Genomic DNA, 21,789 nt, shown 5'->3' with positions numbered 1-21,789 from the left:
ATCGTACAGAGACCGTACGAATCAAATCCCTGTACGAATCTCCCTCGGAACCCGCTGTACGTGACATCTGTACGGTTCGTGGCTGTTTTTTCCGACCCAGCAAGTACGATTTGTGTCGGGTACGCACCGTACGACCATTTTTCTACGAGAGCTGAAAACAGCTGTAAAAGCAGAGTCCGCCCCGAAACAGGTACGGAACGCCCCCCTGGTACGGTGCGTACACCCCATGTTCGCAGGGGTACGGTGCGTACCCCTGCGATCATGGGATGTACGCACCGTACCCCTGCGATCATGGGGTGTACGCACCGCACCCCTGTGATCATGGGGTGTACGGACCATACGGTGTGTATGTGATTGTGTGCTTTTCCGTACAAATCGCCCTTACCTGACGTGGACCGTACAAATCGCGTCCTCATACCCCGGTCCGGATCGTACTCGTCGGGTCGTACGGCATGTTTACGATTCGTACAGAGAGGGCTCTGGATACGAATCGTACAGACGTTTTTTTTCCAGGATCGGAATCAACCCCATAATGTTAAATTAAACATATACATATAAAATATATTATATATACTTACATAATAATATTCGTAAATAATTATTTTAATAACTTATAACTTGTTAAAAACATTTAATAAATTATAAATACATACATACACACATACAAAAATAATATAAATAAAAATATATATAACAAATTAAAAACTACAATATTTTTAATCTTTTTAAAATGAATTATACACAACATTAACTAAAAGAATACAGATAGATGATGGATAGCGGAGGGAATAAAATTACTATTCCAACTCTAGATAGTGCAACAGTAGGGAAAGTGTTGGATAGCGTAGGGGTAAAAATATCTATTCCAACTGCAGAGAGTGCAACAGTAGGGAAAGTGTTGGATAGCGTAGGGGTAAAAATGACTATTCCCACTCCAGTGAGTGTAACAATAAGGAAAGAGTTTGAAAACGTAGGGGGTAGAGAATTGCTATTCCCACTCCAGAGAGTGCAACAGTAGATGAAGGGTAGAAATTACTATACTCACACGAGTGAGTTCAGCAGTAGGGAAAGTGTTGGATAGCTAAGGGTTATAAATTACTATTCCCACTCCAGAGAGTGCAACAGTAGGGAAAGTGTTAGATAGCGAAGAGGTTAAAATTACTATTCACACTCCAATTATTGCAACAGTAGGGTAAGTGTTGGAAAGCATAGGGGTAAAAATCACTATTCCCATTCCAGTGAGTGCAACAGTAGGGTAAGTGTCAGATAGATTAGGGGGAAAAATTACTATCCCCACTCCAGTGAGTACAACAGTAGAGAAAGTGTTGGATAGCGTAGGGGTTAAAATGAATATTCCCACTGTAGTGAGTGCAACAGTAGGGAAAGAGTTGGATAACGTTGGGGCAAAAATTACTATTCCCACGCCAGTCAGTCCAACAGTAGGGAAAGTGTTGGATAGCGTAGGGGTGAAAATTACTATTCCCACTGTAGTGATTGACACAGTAGGGAATCACTTAGGGGTAAAGTTACAATTCCCACTCCAGAGAGTGCAACAGTAGGGAAAGTGCAGGATAGAGTAGGGGTTCAAAATAACCTACTTCTCAATTAATTAGTTATTTTTAAGTAAATATTGAATAATACATTAATACATTATTTATAAATACAAACAAAATAAAATTAATAATTACTTTAATAACATTAAATTACTTCCCACCCTATTCCCCAATAAACCCCCTACCAGCGCAGCATATAAATTAACACAATTATTATAATCAATCAATTAATACAAATTATTTACCAATTAATATATAATTAACAATCAATTATCAATACCAATAAATAATATTTAATAACAATCAACCAATAAATATGAATTCATAATTTTTTATGTATAAATTACCTCTCACCCTATTCCCCTATAAAAACACAACCCACTCCTAAACTAAATTAACACAAATATATTTATGAATTAATCAAATAATTAATGAATAAACAATAAATTATCAATACCCAAAAATGAAAATTATTAATTAATTATAATTAATTTACTTCCCACCATATTCCCCTATAAACCCCCAACCCTCTCCAATAAAAAATGAACACAATATAATTATCAATTAATTAATTTTTAATAATTGATTACCATTTCATAATTAATCAACAATACATTAATTATCAATCTCAATAAATAAAAATGAATCATTACCTAATTACAATTACATTTCTTCCCACCCTATTCCCTATCAATCCACTATGGAACTAAAATGCAAAATGTAATTAAAAATACTTAATCATTTCCAAAAATTATGATTTAAATTACTATAATTAAATTACTTCCCACCCTATTCCCCAATAAACCCACAACCCGCTATAGTACTAAAACGCAAAATTTCCTTTAAAATAAATTACTAACTTCTAAACATTTAATACATATATTTAAAAAAAATACAAAACCTGTGAAACACATACATATAAAATACATACTAAAATACATAACACTAACATAAACATCGATATTATTATCATCAACATTTTTGCTATTGATATTACTAACTTCAATATTAACAAAAACGATATTTCTTACCTTCAGGTGGATATTCTGGTCACGAATATTCTTGATGTCGATATTTTGTCCCTACGATATTTAAAACTCAATATTTATGTAGGTCGAAATAAAAAACTCGATAATATGTCTGTGCACCCTATTTTTAAGTTGCTGTGTAATGACAGTCCTACAAGGTAAAGGCCACTTGGCTGACCGTATATTTTGTCTGAAAAGGTTTCTATGGTCCCTTTCACGTTACTCCAAACAGAATTCCCATTTATACACTATTCCAGTCTCATGGTAATTCATGCACCACTAAAAAGTAGGCAATCCACTCTCTCACTGGAGCAATTGTCAAATAAAAGGCACGACTAAACCACTTTTCATAAAGCTTCTATATATCTTCCTCAATGTTTTAGGTTGGCGGTTTGGCTGAATTTGTTTCTTATAGCATGCATCTTATGTACTTGTAGAAGTGCCCATTTGAAACCCAAATCAGGCAGGACAAAATATTACAAAATCAGAGCTTATATTCACTTAGATGCTCAAATGGATATGATAAACTTCTTAAATGCCTGAACGAAATACCATAAAGATCGTAACAACACATGAAGCTTGCCTACTGTTGGAGCAGACCGGTTTCAAACAAATTAACCAATTGCATATGAGTGAGAATTTTTAAGTTAACTTCATCTTCTAGAAAAAAGTAGTGGAGAAGATTGCAAAATAACTTGACATTGTAGTTGAGTATATTCTCTAAATACTCCAGAGCAAATTAATAGAACTTTTTTCCAGCACCAAAATACCTTAATTGATATTTACCATATCCACTTATGTATGCTATATTTTAATCAAACACTTTCTTTTCTTTAGCTCTTCACAAATTAAATGTCTCAATTTGGCTTGTACTTCCAAAGGACTGGTAGTATTTTTAAGCTGTTTAACACTAAATTAGCTTTTCAGCTGCTTTCTAATATGTCTGTTTTATTAGGATGAAAATGGACAACCACTATCTGATAAAGACCTCCGGGCTGAAGTGGATACATTCATGTTTGAAGGTCATGATACAACAGCCAGTGGGATATCCTGGATGTTATACTGCATGGGCCAAAACCCAGAACATCAAACAAAATGCAGGGAAGAGGTTAAGGAAATCCTGGAAAACAGGGACACAATCAAATGGTGAGATCAGGCATCTTTCTTACACATTAGTTTTACACTTTTTATCGCTTTAGTTGTTGTGTACAGATTGGTTGAATTGTGTGAGTTACCGACCAGTAGAGAGTATAGAGCTCTCTGTTCTGGATAGCCTTTTGTGATTGGAGAAGTCAGAAAAGATTGCAAGTGCAAAGGAAGTGGCAACTTCTTTTTTGTGAATAAACACAGTGAATGTACAAAGGGTAAGAGATGAGTGACGCTTGTTCTGAGATGAGTTATGCGTTTTCAGAGATGAGTGGTGAATCATCTGAGATGAGTGGTGAGTATTCCATGATAAGTGTTCCATTAAGCTCTGAGAAAGTAAAGAAAAATGATATTCTGTTCCACAGAGATTCTCATTGCCTTCTTAAATGTTCTCTTTTAGATAGTTCTGAAATTTTGCATTCAGAAACAGGAGTTTATCGATTGCTATCTTTTCGTGAGCTTCCAAGTTTGGATTGGATGACCTTCTAAAAAGAACCTAATTCCATTGTAGTTTACTTGGAGAAGGCATTGAGGTGACCAAAAAATGCTGGTTGTCGAGGGTCATGCAGAAGCTGGCACGTGTTATCTGACCTTTTTTCAACGTATAACACATTGATCCTCAGATTTAACAGAGATGGACGCCCATCTATGTTAAATTTGAGGAACAATGTGTTATCCTTTTAAAAAAGCTCAGATAGCATAGCTATTGAATTAATTCCTTCAAATTAACACCCTTTTAATGACAAATGGGTATGTCTTAGGTGTTTTCTCTCTTGTTACAGTGTATTTTTGATATTTTGTGCAACATTTATTTATGATTGAATTTTAGACTGTTTTTAAGTTGATGAATTTTATGTAATTATACAAATTGCTGTATATGATTTGATATATTTAAAACTGATTGCTAAGAAGTGTCTTGTTGGCCCCTTTCAAGATGTGTGTAAAGGAATGCATGGGTTATAAGAAGTGCAGTATGTAAGAGGGAAATGTCCTACCATGGTTTCTTCCAGTTACATTTTTTACAAATATTCGCTGATGAGATGCCAAAACGAAGCAGTTCACATTTCCTCAGGCTGTCATGGGTGAAGCGTGATGGGATGTAACTGCTATCCTATTTCATTTGTTTCTTGTAATATCTATCAGCAGCACCCACTTTTGCAAAAACTGTCATCAAGCGTGGAAGTGAACTGCCTTTTCTTCTTGATGGTTTTATTTAGGATTATCATTTTCAATGCAGATTACCAGGGTACCAATCTGCTTTGGGCGTGCATAGCTACAATGGCTGACAACTAGGACTAAGCCAGTCTGACTTAATAATTACCTTCACTTCTGCAACCATTCACATGGCTGATGTGTAGATGGGTGGTTCCTGCAAAGAGACATCCCAGACTGTGAAGAGAGGCTCTACTTAGAGCATATCTTTTAACTCATCAGCTTGTCAGCCTCGCCAATTTTTTCATTCACTCATTCTCATCCATATTGTCTACATTACAGACTTTCCAGTCAAGGGAACTGGTTTTACTCTCCCATATCCCTAGATTTTGGTGTGTATTTTCCGCAGCTTAGATTGAGGTCCTAGTTGTTGGAATTACTATCTAACCTCAAAGTTGACTGAATTCTCCTGTTTCAATAATAGCTATGCAGCAAGATCATAAAACACATCATGGTTGATGCCCTTGGTATTAAATTGCACCGTCCTTGGCGCAAATACCTTTTAGATAAGTTGCAATACTTTCTTTTTTTTCTAAGTATTGAAGTCCAGTGGGGCTGCAACATTTTTGTGCATTAGGAAGACTCCCTACTTGATGCTTTGGTACATTCTCCAGTAGTGTGTTGGTGTACTCTACCTTCCATTTGAAGAGTGCCCCTAGTATCTTTATGTTCTGTGCTTTACCAACACATGTGCTGTACTTTGCAGTAAAGTGCTGACTTTCCTGTTAATCAAATGTGCACAATAAAGTTCAGTTTTGTTTTCCAGATTATTCCTCAAGGTTCAGGAAATCATATTGGGGTCCTCTGCATGGCAATAGATTGCAGGCCTTTGTTCCAAAGAATTCTGAATCAAAATTCAGTGAAGATATTTGATAACGGTGGTGTCAGTGGTGAACCCCTGTGGAAACCCGCAGTGTACACACCAGTATGCTGATTGCAAAGGACCTTATCTTTCACATTGTGTTCAGTTCAACACAAATGACGTAAACAATCCTGGTTGATGGTTTTAATATTGTCTGGGTAAAGCCCTTCTTGGATAAAAAAGGCTTGAGGAATGTTCTTATCTCCAGAATCTCCTTTAGGACTGACAGCTGCCAAGGGTCAGCATCAGAATTAGATTCTCAGATGAAAGCTATAAATTTGGAGAGTTAAAGTCTTACCACTGAGCATTTGAGTTATGTGCAGCCGAGATAGTTGTTTGAGGTGGGATTAATGACTGATTCTGGGTTTTGTCCATAGTCCGTATTTGTTTGGTGAGGTGAAACTCAAAGACCAGTGCTTTCTGCACAAAGTAGCCTAACAGCATATTGCATGCTGTCACCATGTTTTATGATGAAGCAGATTCTGACAGCAGGGCTCATTTATAACGCGTAAATGAAGTTGCTCATCTCTGGTAATTTATTACAAGTTACAAGAAACACCTCAAAAGCATAATCCTGGAACAAGCTGAGAGCTGCCTTTTGCTACGAGTCTCATTACCTGAAAATGAGATTTTAGACTCTGCTAGCCATTCTTCTCATTTTCTACTGTTGAGCATAAAATGAAGTACAGCAGGAGTCCTAACTTTACTACTACTGAATGCCTTCTGTGAATACCAAAAGAAGTAAGTTGAGGATTTTATCTCAGATTAGTTCTGTGAATCGGCTTCCTTGTGTCTAGTCAGTCATCATGTGAGGTATTTGTGGCAATTAGTCAATGTTGAATTTTACTCCTATCGCACTGAAACCCAGCAATTCTTCGGGTTGCCTTACGGACGCTTAGGTGCTGACCATAACATGAACACTATCTGCCCCATTGGGATGGCAGGCGGATCCCCACCCCGCCATCCATGCAGAAATGACCCCGCCACATTATAATGGCTGGGGGGTCCGCAGCGGACCGAAAGACCGTCCGCCGCTTTTCCGCCCGGTCGACCGGGCGGAAAAGGGTTCTATATGGTGGCTTACAATGTGGGTTTACAGATGCTGCCACGGAAGGGAGGTAGGGGGTGCACATGGGGGTACCTATGGTACCCCCTGCAGTTCCATTCACAACATGGCAGGCACCGCGCAGTGCCTGCCATGTTGTGCAGGGAAGTGCACAACATGCCTCCCTGCATTGTGGCGGGCGGTGCTGAGTGCACCGCCCGCCGCAATGTTAGGGATGCAGAATGCGCCCGCCACTGTGGCGGGCGCATCCTAATGGCACACACGGGACCCCCGCCCTTATGGTGGGCGGTCCCTTTTTACGACGGGATGGCCATCCTAATGTGCCCCTATGTGTTACAGAATGTATCTTGATGTTGCACAAAGCAGACTCCGTTGTAGCGACCAAATTTGGAAATTAGTTGTAGATTAAAGTTGTTGACCAGGCTAAAAGCAGTATAAAAAATGATTTGAAATGAAAAAAGTTCAATGATAAACTATGTCAAACTATTTCCTGTAAAGGACTGGAAGGTGAGGATTGTTAAGTCCCCTTCTATATTGCCAAATTAAAGAGCAATGCCTCTCAGTGGCCACGGTGCTCCTCTGCACTTCATACTACATGTGAAACGTGCACGGTGTTTCCTTAGAGGGGCTCCAGTGAGGAGAAAAAACAACTTGCTTTGCAGGATTGTAGTGCTTGCTTGCAGATGAAGATCAATAAGGAAGTTCATGGCAAGACACAGAGCCTCCCCCGACTTAAGTGGAGAGGAAAGGTCTAATCAAGGATATTGAGAAGTAGAACCAGCGACAGTTCCAACTGTAAGAAGCAAATGTGAAAGCCATATAAATTAGCAAGTGGACAAGGAAAGTGATGAAAAATATGTAAATGAATGAATTGGGATGTTTCCACCACTTGTAAATGTCTCAAATATATACATTACTTTCATACTGCCCATCACTTGATACTGAAGTTAAACATGCTTCTTTGAAAAGTGGGCTATATCTCATCATTGATTATACTGCAATATGTTCTTAAAGCTCAAGTTCAAGCATACATGTATTTACTACGATGCTTGAAGTGCTTGGTGAGGTAAAATGCATTATAAAATATAAAACCATATTAAACCTAACCTCTGTTCAGTATGGAGCATTATCAGGATTTACAAATGTGTAAGCGGATTTTTTTTATGTTCAACCGATTGGGAGTCTGTTTTATTCAGCTCTATGATGCAGCGTGGTTCTAACCTTCTTAAGGACTTTTCTCTATCTCCACCTCTGTTACTTAAAGGAATCACATCTATTGCAAAATAGACAAAGCCTTTTACCTCACTGCCATTATGTTTCTTGAAGTATTTTGTGCAGTCGTAATGTAGTGCTGCCTACGTACTTCATAGCACAAGGGCATTGGAGAACATAGATTGCATACTCTATTTTGCAATTACACCTGCCTGTTATGCACTTGTTCTTTTGCAAGAATGGAATAGTATACTCTTCTGTGTTCTTGTCATGCTGGCATGGTTTACACCTGGCACATCTTCAGAAGCCTTTACGTTGTGTTAGCCAGGTTGTCTTATGGGCCTGTACATTTTCTAGACTACTCTTGACAAGCTCTTCCTTCAGAATTCTCATCTATCTGAATGTTATCCCTGGTCTGCGTGGTGCTACTTTCCCCAGCGCTGGATAATTTCTGATTTAGATGCCAAAATTTGTGTATATTTGCTTTTACTGCACGCTTCTGCTTGTTAAAAACTGTAATTAGTCTAAAATGCGGGTCAAGCGTATTGGTTTTTTTCTGTAGTCTCTTCCCAAACAAAGATTGTTCGCTGGTTTTAACTCTTGCTTTGTTTTTGCTGATTCTGTACAATCACTCGAATAGCCACTTGCTTGGAACCTTGCTGTTAAGTCCATTAAGTAGCGAAAAGGGGGAGTTAGGTCCGTAGTGGGGCTGAGGGAGGGCTGGACCGTTATACAATATATCAACAAAAGAGGGCCCTCATCTCACCTTATTTTCAATCTATCTTTTAAGGCGACTGAATAAACACATTCATTAAATCCAGTCTAGTATATTTATTTATGCCTTTTACTTATTTATTTTTTAGAAAAAAGTTTTCAATTGACAAAGAGGAATACACATATCAAAAAGTGATTACATTCTTATTTACCAAAATACAGTTTAAATCAAAAAGTATACAAAAAATTATATTCATAAACGACTCAAAAACGTAAAGACATCCAAAAACACATAACAATTCATCGTTTTGTAGTTTATACAGTTCACTGAATCAGTTATTTAATTCCAATTACTGAACAGAAAAAGATTTTGAAACAAGAGCGACAATGTCAATTTCAATCAATCAAAGACAGGCATAAAATGCGATATTTTGCTCTTGATGGATATGCCGACGCGTTTCAGGTTCGGGTCATGAATCCCCAAACCCTCATCAGGGCTCTGTTAGTTTTCTAAAAAACAAATAAGTAAAAGGTATAAATAAATATACTAGACTGGATTTAATGAATGTGTTTATTCAGTCGACTTAAAAGATAGATTCTAAATAAGGTGAGATGAGGGCCTTCTTTTGTTGATATGTTAAGTCCATTAAAGCTTACTTTTTCATTATCTTCACTGCAATTGCATCTTAAATGCAGACTCTGACCGTACATGATTCTTTTTATTAAATTCTGGGGGCAAAACAGGTGCCCATTACTGCTACCCAAATCTGATGGAATCACTCATCATTGAGTGCCTGTGTCAGTGGGTGCATGGGAGGTTTATAGGGGTATGAGTGGGTATGTCAGTGGGTCCATGGATGATGACATCAGTGATGTCATTTGAGATGTCATCAGTGATGCCACTGACCATGTCATGAGTGATATATGATGCCATAATCAGTGCATTACTGGGGTATGAATCATAGTTGGCTCAGGTACCTATAACTGCTTAATTTCTACGAGTGAAATCTGAGCCTAACTAAGGTCCCTGTAACTTAGTTTATTTCATTGAATTTCTAAATTTTAATAATTTATAATTCTATTTCCTAACTATAAAGGCCCTGTAACCTTTGTTTTTTTCTGTGAATTTCTAAGTTTGTAAAAAAAATATCTAACCTGAATGGTAATCTGCCATCTTTGAGAGTCGTGTATTAGTGGCTGTGTGGGTCTGTGAGTGCTTGTGCGATTGATGTGTCGGTCTGTGAGTGGATGTGTGGGCACCCCGGGACATAGGAGATGGCCGTGGGGGCTGACGGTGCCCAGGGTCCATTATTGGCTCCAGGAGGGGGGCCTTGCTGCCCCCCTCCTTTGGCTTTCAAGGGCCTGCCCCAGGGATGTGATGGTCCCTGGTGCTGAGAACGGCCAGGAAGAGTGGGGGGCACACAGACCCCCCACTCCTTAAAAAAAAAAATAAGTAAGTAAGTTCCAGGGAGGTGGCGGTCCCCAGGGCCGGGGGCCACGTGCCCCCCTCTTTAATGTGTATTGAAGCCCTGGAGGACTGATGGGCCCGGAGTGGATCCATGCGGACCCCCTATTTCTTTTTTTGTATATATGGCACCGGGAAGGGGCTGGTCCCTGGGGACTACAGGGTTTGCAAGGCCCCCCCTGATAATAATAAAGATGAGCCCCAGGGAGGTGGTGGTCCCCAGGTTATCATGAAGCCCTAGGAGGGGGAGCCCCCTGCAGGAGACTGCACTTGAACTTTTTTTCAATATTTAACGCACATTTTCGCAATTTCGCTACAAAAATTAAACTTAAATATTTTTGCCTTGGCGGGGTCCCTCTAAGACCGGAAGACCAAAGCTAGTGGGTTAGGGTATTTGTACCCTGTCCGCTTTTCTTTCTTTTTATGGTTGAAGTGTTGGTAGCCAATCGGAGCTCTACAGATCTCTGCACAAGGGTTTCTTTAAATTTATCAAATAGTACTGAACAGATTTACACCAAATAACAATGTGTGGTCTGAGTAACAAAATATACCTTTCATCCAAATTTGGTGTAATTCCTCCAGCGGTTCGAGCTGTAGTCGTGTTCATACCGCCTATTGGAATAACATGAGAAATGTATTTTATTGTTCACTCTTCCCCACCCACGTCTTGTTTTTGCCGGCTCCCGCTTGACGGATCGCCCCAAAACTTCCAAGCATGTCAATCACCAGGGCACTTTTATTGGAAACTTTTGTGGACATTAGTCCTCTGGCGCCAAAGCTATAGGCAAGTCAAGAAACGCTTTTTCTATGGTATTTTGAGTTTCATTCACATCCATCAAGGGGTGGAACACTAAAGCAAAGAGTCACTAAAGTAGTTTTTCCCATTTTAACTCCCGTAGGAATAGTTGATATCCGCTTACCACAGATAATGTGCAGTTATGGTTACAAATTGCAACTGAAAAATCACTGAAATTCACCACTTATATTTAGGACCATGCACAATAGCCATATCAATTAATCAATCAGGGGAATTGTAAGCGTGCTACTCACCCATGAGGATCTCGAGGCGCTGGGGTGGGAGGGTAGAGCAGCTCCATTCAGTCGAAGATCCAGGTCTTGAGTGTCTCCTGAAGATGTTCAGGGAGGGGGGGGGGTGCCTAATGTTGATCAGGAGCTCGTTCCAGGTCTTGGCTGCAATGTAGGAGCAGTCTCGCCCACCTACTCTTAGGTGTGCGGATGGGCTGGGTTTCGGCGAGGTCGGCGGATCACAGGTTTCACTTTAGCATGTCAAAGGAGATTCTCTATTTGAGGTATTGGGGTCCGGTGTTGGATGCATTTGTAGGCATGGGTGAGTATCTTGAAAGTGACTCTTCTCCACGGGGAGCCAGTGGAGGTTGCACGGGTGTTGGGTGATGTGCCAAGGGATGCCGAGGACGAGTCTAGCTGTGGACTTCAGTATGGTCTGGAGTTTGTGGAGCAGAGACTTGTTGATCTCGGCGTAGAGGCTGTTTTTGTAGTCTAGTCTTCTGATTATGAGTGCATGGGTGACGGTTTTCCTTGATTCAGGGGGGATCCATTTGAAAGTCTTTCGGAGGATGCAGAAGGTGTTGAAGCAGCTGGAGATGACAGCGTTGGCCTGCCGGAAAATGGTGAGGGAGGGGGCCTTGGTGAGGGAGAGGATGAGCTGGGTGTCTTCTGGGTAGGATACATACTATGCTGAGTCTGTACTGTCTGGCAATCGTAGCGAGGGGGTCCATGTAGATGTTAAAGACCGTGGGGCTGAGCGATGATCCCTGAGGTACTCCGCAGTTGATTTCCGTAGGTTCGGAGAGGAAGGGTGGTAGCCTTATTCTTTGGGTGCTGCCGGTGAGGAAAGAGCGAACCCATTCTAGGGCTGGTCCCTGTATTCCGGCGTCATGGAATCTTGCCATCAGAGTGTGGTAAGAGACAGTGTCGAACGCAGCAGAGAGGTCTCAGGGCTGCGGTGTGTCCTTGGTTGAGGACAAACTATAACTCACATTCCAAAATGCAATATGCAATTCTTACGACCCCATGCTATCAATAAAAAACACCTAAAAGGAAAATGTAAAAACAAACACATACTCAAGTGAACAAATAATTCTACTTTCATAATTGCCATTTTTAAATTGGTATGGGTAATGTGATATGTAATATCCCCTGGTGGGCAAGATGTAGTTTGTATGCCTATTCTGTGTGACAGGGGATTTTGTCCTAACCATAACTTGCACATTAAAGTCGTTTTTCGATTTAAATTTGCAACCATAACAGTTCTTTAACCAGGGCAACTGGAATTAGTCGATTTTCTAGTTGTGATGTTTTATTATGCCTTTACCTAATTTCCACATTACCCATCATCAGCTGCATAATCTGCAGGTTTTAATAATAAAAAGTACCTATCTCAAAAGAATGCAAAGCTACAAAAAAGTTAGTGACGTGTGTTGCACGTGCAGTGAAAGTCCCTCTGCAAAATTTGGCTGGTCATCTTTCTGTTGCTTATTGCTGTATTTGGATATTAAACTGATACTACTGATATGCGACCTATGCACATTGAGTTTTAAGAAGTGTAAACATAGCAAAATAATTTAGTAATACTATTAGAAAATGAGGCACCTTAGGCTGCATAATTAACCACTTCTTGCCACATAATTTTGTCAATCCTGCTGCATAATTTGGTTCTCCTCTTCCACTTTCTTCCAGTGGCCCTGTTTTTAACTGTGTTTTAAGGGGATTTTATATAGTAGTAGTGCCTGTGTATTTACGGTTAGGTCAGAGAATAAAAAAAATAAAATGTGTTCTCTTAATGACTGTAGTGCTGTTTGAGAAAAGTAACAACATTTAGCTGATGCTTAGCATACTCTTGCCATTTTTAAAACTGTGCAGATTCTTCAAGGGGGCACAGTTAAAATGAGGGTGTCAAAGTGTTCTTTTTACAAGAACTGTGGCTTCAGTTGACACATTAAAATTATTTTTCCAGACATTTACAATGTGTTGTCTTCTGTGGGTTTGGCAAGTTTGTAGATCCATCTAGGAAGACTTTAGCAAGTTAAGCCCAGTGCATGCATCTCTCGTTTTTTTGCAAATCCAACCTGCGGACACAATTAAATGAGGCATCAAAAAAACATTGACTTGCTAATTGCTTTAGTGCAGTTTTAAGGGTGTGTGTTAAGGGTATTTGAATTACAGGGTTAGGGCACTGTAATGTTGTATGACTGCGGGATTGCAGTCTAGTTGTTGCGCAAGTAGCTGTGCGCTAGCGTGGACGTGACACGTCACTCCACGTCTAGTATAAAATAAATGGGGCGTGGTCTCGGAGTTAGTCCGGACCACGCGGAATGATAGAACGGTGTCCCGGGTCCCTTTATTGCGCACAGCGTTGCCCGCGCTGCGCCCCACATCCTGAGGGCCCGACAATGGCGACGAGGGCTTGACGAGCCCATGCTGCACCCTAAGCACTAATTTAGCATGCTCCGCTACCGCGTACTCACGCGCCCCAACCTCGGCAGGCCCCGCACGTTGCAGCCGGACACGAGGCTGTCGGCCCCACGTTGGAGTGACGGCGCTCACCAAGACGCCTCACAGGCCGCCCTCGCAGCGGCGACTGCGCAGAAGAAAGCGGCAGCGGCAAGCACATGGCTCTGGTGAAGGAGACAGTGCCCAATCACCACACACCAGGTACCTGGGCAGTGCAATTTAAAAGTGGCACAGGTCATCCCTGCACTCCCCTCGCAGTACAGAAGGGTGCACCCCAGGAGCCTACAAAATAGCTACCACTAGCAAGAGCTCGCTCCAGCGTATCTCAGCGGCCCGCCTGGCGAATCAGGCAGGGAGGAGCCCCAAACTTGCGAAGCCCATCCCTGCGCACCCACAGTGCGGCGGCTAGCCACTACACACCACCATGGCGACTGTCCCGCCCATCGAACCGTTTGTGGTCGACAGGGCTTCAGCATCCCTAGCCTCACGATGGAAAGACTGGACGGAGAGGCTACAGTTCTACTTTGAGGGTGCTGGTACAGCGAGAGAAAGGCGCAGGGCACTCCTTCTACATCTCGGAGGAAAGGACATTCATCGGATCTATAAGACCCTGGAAGAAGCCACCCCTCATACCTGTGTCACGCTTCTCAATGCGCTCAATGCACATTTTGAGCCAATGGCCAGTAAGGACTACAAGCGTTTCATTTTCAGGCAGGCGCGTCAGGAAGCGGAAGAATCCCTCGACGCATTCCATGGTCGTCTGAAGGAGTTAGCGAGCACATGCGGCTTCCGCGACGAGCAGGAAGAAATTCGCGGCCAGATCATTCAAGGCTGCTACTCCTCCAACCTAAGGGTGAAGATCCTCCAAGAGGATGGAAAACCACTGGTGGACATTTTAAAGCTAGGCCGTTCCAAAGAGCTGTCACAGGCGAGAGCGTCGCACATGGAAGCAGCGCTCCACAGGCCTATCAAGACGGAGCAAGTTAACGTGGCCGAGCAAATCAATGTCGTACGGCCAAAGCAACGCCCTTTCGGGAGAGGAAGACCACCAGAACGTTGAAAAGAATGCGGATACTGCGGTGGCGCACCACATCGGGCACAAGACTGCACAGCGCGCGGGAGGAAGTGCGGGTCGTGCGGGCGCATGAACCATTTCGCATCAGTGTCCAGATCCTCCAAGCCAAAGCCCGAGGCAGCCCATGCCGTAAGGGAGGACCCAGAGAGTGAAGACATGGATGACGACGCCAACAGCTATCCAGTTCACCATGTGTTTGCCATATACCAGCCGCAGAGGAAGAAAAGGCGGCTCCCGAAGTGCAGAATAATGGTACAACACCAAGAGGTGAGAGCAACAATCGACACAGGGGCCTTTATTGAACTCATGGCGGCAAATGTCTACAACCAGTTGCGGGAGAAACCAGCGCTGAAGGCGGCCAAGATCAGAGTCTTTGCCTATGGACAAAAGACACCAATACCGTTAATTGGGTGCTTCCAAACGGAGATACAGCATCAAGACCGGAAGACACCGTCAACCATCTACGTCACTAAAGAAGGCAGTGGGATGCTACTCAGCGGCCAAACAGCCGAAAATCTCCACCTGATCTCCTTCGCGATGGCAGTGTTGGAAGAAGAACTGGACACGATTCTCGAAGAATTTGAAGACACGTTCCAGGGTATTGGATGTCTCCGAGGAAAAGAAGTGTCCCTACACATTGACCAGTCCATTCAGCCTGTCGCCCTCCGGCATCGACGAATAGCATTCCACCTAAGGAAAAAGGTGGAACAGGAACTGGAGACCCTCGAAAAACAAGGCATAATCGAGAAAGTCAGCGAGCCCACCCCATGGGTGTCACCGATTGTGGTAGCGCGAAAACCCAAACAGCCAGGGCAGGTCCGCATCTGTGTTGACATGCGCCTGCCCAATGCAGCAGTGAGGAGAGAACGACATTTAACACCCACAATAGACGATATCCTGGGAGAACTAAACAGAGCGAAGTGGTTCTCAATAATGGACCTAAGATCAGGATATCACCAGCTACCCCTGCACCCAGACTCCCGATATATTACCACTTTCTCCACCCACGTGGGACTCCGGCGCTATCGACGACTTAACTTCGGAATATCTAGCGCCGCAAAAGTCTTCCAAAACACGATCCGGGAGGTCTTGAGCGGGCTCACTGGAGTCCTTAACATCTGCGACGACCTACTGATATACGCTAACACTGTGGAGGGACATCACCAGAGGCTCAGAGACGTGTTGCAAAGGATTAAGGAGTCAGGCCTTACGCTGCATCGGGAAAAATGTCAATTCCTGCAGAACAAAATTAGCTTCCTCGGATACACATTTTCCGAGAAGGGAGTGGCCCCAGACCCTGAGAAAGTGAGAGACGTGCAAGCGGCCCCAGCGCCGACCAACACTTCGGAGGTGCGGATTTTCCTCGGGATGGTAAACTTCTGCGGGAGGTTCATCCCAGACCTGTCCAATCTCACCAGACCACTACGGGAGCTCACCAAGTCCACTACCCCCTGGCAGTGGGGAGAAGAGCAGGAGCTAGCATTTCAGAACACCAAGGCGGCCCTTTCAGCCAGCACGACGCTGTCCTACTTCGACCCTGCCAAGGCAACCAACATAGCCGTGGACGCAAGCCCATACGGATTAGGAGCGGTGCTAACACAGAGCCAAAGTGGAGAGGACTGGGCACCCATCGCCTACGCCAGCCGGTCGCTGACCGAAACCGAACAACGGTATTCTCAGATCGAGAGGGATGCGATCGCAATCCACTGGGCCTGCAGACACTTCCATGTATACGTCTATGGGCACCCATTCACCGTCTCTACCGATCACAAGCCTCTACTTCCACTATTCAGGGGATCAGTGTCCACACCTCCACCCAGAATAGAGAAATGGATCCTTCAACTTCAAGAGTATGATTACCGGTTGGAATTCAAGCCCTGTGCAACCAACCCGGCAGACTACCTCTCCAGGCATCCCAGGGAGGCAACTAACCAGGAGAAAGAAGATGCTGAGGAAACAGAGGAATACGTGAGAATAATCCTGGAGCGATCACAACCACTACCCATGAGCATCGACATGATTGTTGAGGCGACTCACGGTGATGAGGTACTCCAGCTGGTCGCAAACGCTCTACGACAAAATGACTGGAAGTCACTTCAAACATCACTAAACAAGAGAACGCTAGGGGCGAAGCGTGCCCTAGAAACCATTCTCAAGATAAAGGACGAACTGTCAGTGGACAGCCAAGGATGCCTTCTCAGAGGACCGCGACTCGTGATGCCAACGAGTCTAACCCAACAAGCCATCAAACTGGCTCACCGTGGCTACCAGGGAATGGTGAAGATGAAAAGTAGACTCAGGGCAAAAGTGTGTTTTCCGGAAAAGGATACACGAGTTGAGCAGACAGTCAAGGGGTGCCGCTGGTTCCAAGCGGCCGGGCCACCCGAATCACCACTCCCGGTTACCACCGAAGACAACCCAGAAAGGCCCTGGGAACGAGTGAGCGCAGACTTTGGACACGTTCCGGATGGCCGCTACATGCTCGTTGTCATCGATGACTTTACCAAATATCCAGAGGTAGAAATAATAACCTCACTAGCTACCAAAGAAGTGGTCGCTAAGTTCGAAAAAATCATCGCCACCCATGGGATCTTCGAGCAGGTTAAGACTGACAACGGGCCACCCTTCCAAGGGCAGGAGTTCGCGGACTATCTCCAAGAATGGGGAATCAAACACCAGAAAGTGACCCCGAGGTGGCCTCAAGCCAACGGAGAGGTAGAGCGTTTCATGCGGACCCTCAACAAAGTCATCCGGATTGCCCACGCTGAAGAGGCACCACTGGAGAAAGCCATCTACACGTTCCTGGGGGAATACCGGCTCACGCCCCATCGCACGACCACAGCAGCCCCAGGACCATCGGCAATGGGAAGAATAGTAAGAGACACGATCCCTCATCATCGTACCTGGACCCCAAGTGTAGCAAACTCCCAGCAAACTCTGCTCAATCGGAAGCGCTCAAATGACTACGCCAGCTTCAGGAGCCGGGCCAAGGAATCGTCCATAGGAGAAAGGGATTATTATTATACCTATGCACGCTGTAAATGTAACTCTATTCCTCTCAATGAGATGATTTATTTAACAACATGAAGTGGCATGATACTATGTGGGCAAGCCTATAGCGCCTGCTCTCGGAGCAGAAGCTTGTGACTGATGTCGGTGAGGCACTGCCTTTTTCGCAGCCAGTAAGCGCCTCCTGCTGGAGGTTGGATCAGCATACTGTCGGCGTGAGACTGTGCCAGCGGTGCTTTCCGTCTCGTGATCGTGAATCAAGTATTGCACTGAAGGGAGGCCCTTGTGTGGAAGATGCCGCGCGCCATTTCCTGGTACAAAATGCCACAGCTCCTCCATTAGCTGTGGACGCGTTTTGAGTAAACTTTACCGTTAACGACGATGTTGAAAAAAAAAAAAAGATTTGAAATAAAGTCACTGCCTCGTGCTAATCTCGGATTTTTGGGGGGGAGGGCAGAGTGAGGTGCAGTAAATTTACCTTGATGGACTTCACGTCACAGATTTCATTTCTCGTGGTAGTAAGTCACGGAGAAGACTCAGGTGCCAAACCTTTCTCTAGCGCATGCAATGGATTCAGTTAGTAAGTAATTAGATGTCATCTCACGCCACGAAGCTGAGGAAGGGGAGGGGAGGGGCTTGTGAACACATTTAGCTGAAGTTGTCCGCAGATCTTTTAGCGCTAGGTCCCGGCCGGCGCCACTTTCAGGGGACTACTTTATTCACAAACGTAATTTTTTTAATTTACTTTTTTTTTAAAAATTATATAGCCTATGCCCATCTACACACCCTGACATTTTCATCGATGTATCGGGTGTGTAGATTGGCGCTGTGGTTCCTGAGTTTACCTGGCCAAAAGGTGCAAGTTCTCTCTTTATAATAGTAGTATAAATTACTGGGCATACAAATTTACAAATCCTAACACTAAAACTGCACAGTTTTTTGTGAATGGTTAAATGTATTTTCCTCTCCTAAATGCGTCTTCTGTGTATTGTTTATTTTATAAGTGCAGACGCGCTGCGTTCATAGCAACCTAGCGTCTCATGAGCACCTACGTCTTTTACCATTTTGAGCTGATGAAACGCTGTAAAACACTTGTGCTTTTCCGATATCTTAGTCCTCGTTTATTATATTAAAGATGTATTTCCCTACTTCTCCCGTCAATTGAACTGTTGTTGTGCAATTTACCTCATGTTACTCTAATTCCCTCCCGTGACTTTCAGGGACGTGCCATTGTTTTATTATTTTATGACACTTTATTCTGGTGTTTCCTGCAGTTGCCGTCCAAGTAGTATATGACTGGCGTATTTTTTCTTCTTATCTTTACGCTTTTATTCAGTGAAGTCATGCCCCCTCACATTTGTTGTTGGCTGCAAAAACGCGGCTGCCGCTGGTATCAGCTCACTGTACACACACACAGCGTATGTCACTTCCTCAGCCGCCGGCCCTTCGGCGCTTTCTCTGCCGCTGGTATCAGCTCACTGTACACACACACAGCGTATGTCACTTCCTCAGCCGCCGGCCCTTCGGCGCTTTTTACCAATTTATGCGAGAAATTGCACAATTGTTCTAACAAAGTCTGTGCCCCTCCCCTCCAGTCCGTGTGTGGAAGGCGTGCCCCAGAGCAACTGTATGTTCAGGAAGGCTTCCCCAGTTCGACTTTACTGAGAGCGTTGCATAGAGTGCTGCGAAGTCCTGGTGATGGGTGCTTTATAGCTCCACCCGAAACTGCCTCATTTGGGTGGTGTTTGCCGCTTCTGTGAATTATTATCGATAAATCACGGCTTTGCTGCAAAGAAAAATATACATATATATACTACCCTTTATATTTGGTTGTGCGTGCACGTGCTGGCAAGCAGGGGGAGGCGTGGCGTCAGCAGAGATGCAACATTGTATTACTTCCTTAGTTCATCTTCCGTGGGGACTCTGCGGTTAAAGAGTTCAGCTGCATAGGATCTCTGCACATAGTTTACAATCGGGTTGTAATTGTAGAGTCCGGGCAGTGGGGGAGGGGAAAATGCCCCTCCTCCAGCTCAGCGCTGCACTGTAATAAATAACAGAGTGAATGGCGACGCTACATCTCCAGGCTGAGCCCAGAACCCGTCTCCTAGGAGCCAACAGGTAAGATGATCTAAAGCCATATTGACATTAAACTTACACTATTCGTTGTTTCAACCCGAACGTGCTAAAATACGTTGTGTTTAAAGCACAGTTTTGAGATAATAGTTCTTGCGGGGCCAACAAACGCCGAACTTCCTGGTGAGTGGCAGTACCTTAATAGAGCGCGGGGTACAATAAGTTAGATTTCTTTTCCCTTGGATTTGAGCTCTAGTTCCTTGATGAAGGAATTGAATATCGTGATTATCTTACATGTATAAAGTGTTATCAATTTTAGTCTCTGCTATATCAACTGAATTTAAAAACTGCGTTTTTAATTAACTGTAAAAATTGATTACCTAACTGTTTTGGTTTGGAACGCCGCCCGGAAAAGATAAAGAATCGTGTGATTTATCTGAATAATTTTAATATAAATGGACGGAAGTGTGTTTACATGTCAACTGTAAAATTAATAACTAAACGCAATTAAAACTGGTGTAGTCATTACATTAAACTGTGTTTTAATGCTGTACAGGAATGGAAATAATATTTGTTTAAATTATTGTTAATTCAGTTTCATCTCACCTATGAGCAGTAAATCCAATCAAGCATAAAATTGAATCAATAAATTGAGTGCAAAGGGTGGTTGGCTGGGAGGAGCCTCTCAGTTCGTGATGCCCCGGTGACATTAAGGAAGATTCAGGTTAAGTTTGATTGTGTGATTGTTAATATCACGTAGCTTCCTTTTAAACAAATTGAAGCCCTGTGAGGCATTTGAATTAACCGTGCACTTCAGATGTTTGCTTTGGAGGATTTATTTACATTTCATTGCCATTTTTTTTTTTTTTTTACCCGGGCCCTCCTGCTGGCCTTCCACCTACATATCCCCTCAGTGTTTGGTGCTTTTGTAGAGGATTGCCACCAGCAGCATTTCTCCTCCCCTTGCCTCCGAGAGCTTCAAAGGGATCTGCTTCCCCGCCCACTGCTTCACACTTCACAGCCTGGCGGCCGTGACTCGCATCAGGTCTGCAAAGCTACGGCCAGCTGCTGGGCAGTAAGGTTGCCTCCCCCGCCAACCATGGGAAGTCCCTCCAGTGAAAGCGCAAAGGCATATAGGGGGTCAGCCCCTGATTTTCAACACTGTTCTCTATCAAAACGCCAATACTTATTGTGGGTTTTATTAACCTGCCTTCAAAATATTTGTTTTGGTAAAAGTTTCCATAACAATTATGCTGAGATTTAGTTTGTTATGCAAACGCCAGATATGAATTTCTGCCCTGTTTTCAGTGCCACAGTTTTTCTATTTTGCCACTATTTTATCTACTTCGGACCATTGCCATTATAAATTACAATCACTTTTATTTAAGTATTAATTATTTAAAAAAATTAAAAGCCATTGTTATTTGTAATATCAATACATCTAAGTCACGTCAATACAAAACATGTGGCATTACAAATGCTAAAAGTGTCACATTTGCTAAAGTTACAAGTATTGGCATTGTAAATCACAAAACATAAATATAAAATGTCATTTACAAAACCAATAGCTCCAACTTTCCTACTGCGAGACCTATTGGCAACGCCAGTGCTTGTTTTTTTAGATCTGATCGGTATTCTTTGAGAAATTTGTCTTATCCTAGCTTTGAAGGATTCATTTTCAGATTTCCATGAATCCAGTTTCACGGATCCAACATTAAGAAAACTAACAAAATCTAATAGGAAAGGGATTTTTTTTCTCCTGTTTTCCATTTAGGAATGCGATCAAACATGGGGTTCATAGAATCAAAGCTCTCGATGGGCTAGCTGAAACATCAGGAAACAGGTTACAGATGTGATAGCTCAATCACTCACATCCTGTAAA

At 43.1% G+C, this 21,789-nt stretch overlaps 1 protein-coding gene across 1 annotated transcript in view; it reads left to right on the top strand.

Moving 5' to 3' along the window:
• Positions 1 to 21,789, top strand: part of LOC147747135 (cytochrome P450 4B1-like) — a 217,263-nt gene that overhangs the window by 131,489 nt on the left and 63,985 nt on the right. The window contains exon 8 of the mRNA XM_086952392.1: positions 3,537 to 3,727. Within this exon, the coding sequence (XP_086808518.1) occupies positions 3,537 to 3,727 (191 nt within the window). The remainder of the gene's footprint in view (positions 1 to 3,536; positions 3,728 to 21,789) is intronic.

Source organism: Lissotriton vulgaris, chromosome 1_1, assembly GCF_964263255.1.
Source record: "Lissotriton vulgaris chromosome 1_1, aLisVul1.2, whole genome shotgun sequence".
NCBI classification, from domain to species: Eukaryota; Metazoa; Chordata; class Amphibia; order Caudata; family Salamandridae; genus Lissotriton; species Lissotriton vulgaris.
The sequence above is the reverse complement of the archived record's forward strand: the minus strand, read 5'-3'. Positions and strand labels throughout refer to the sequence as shown.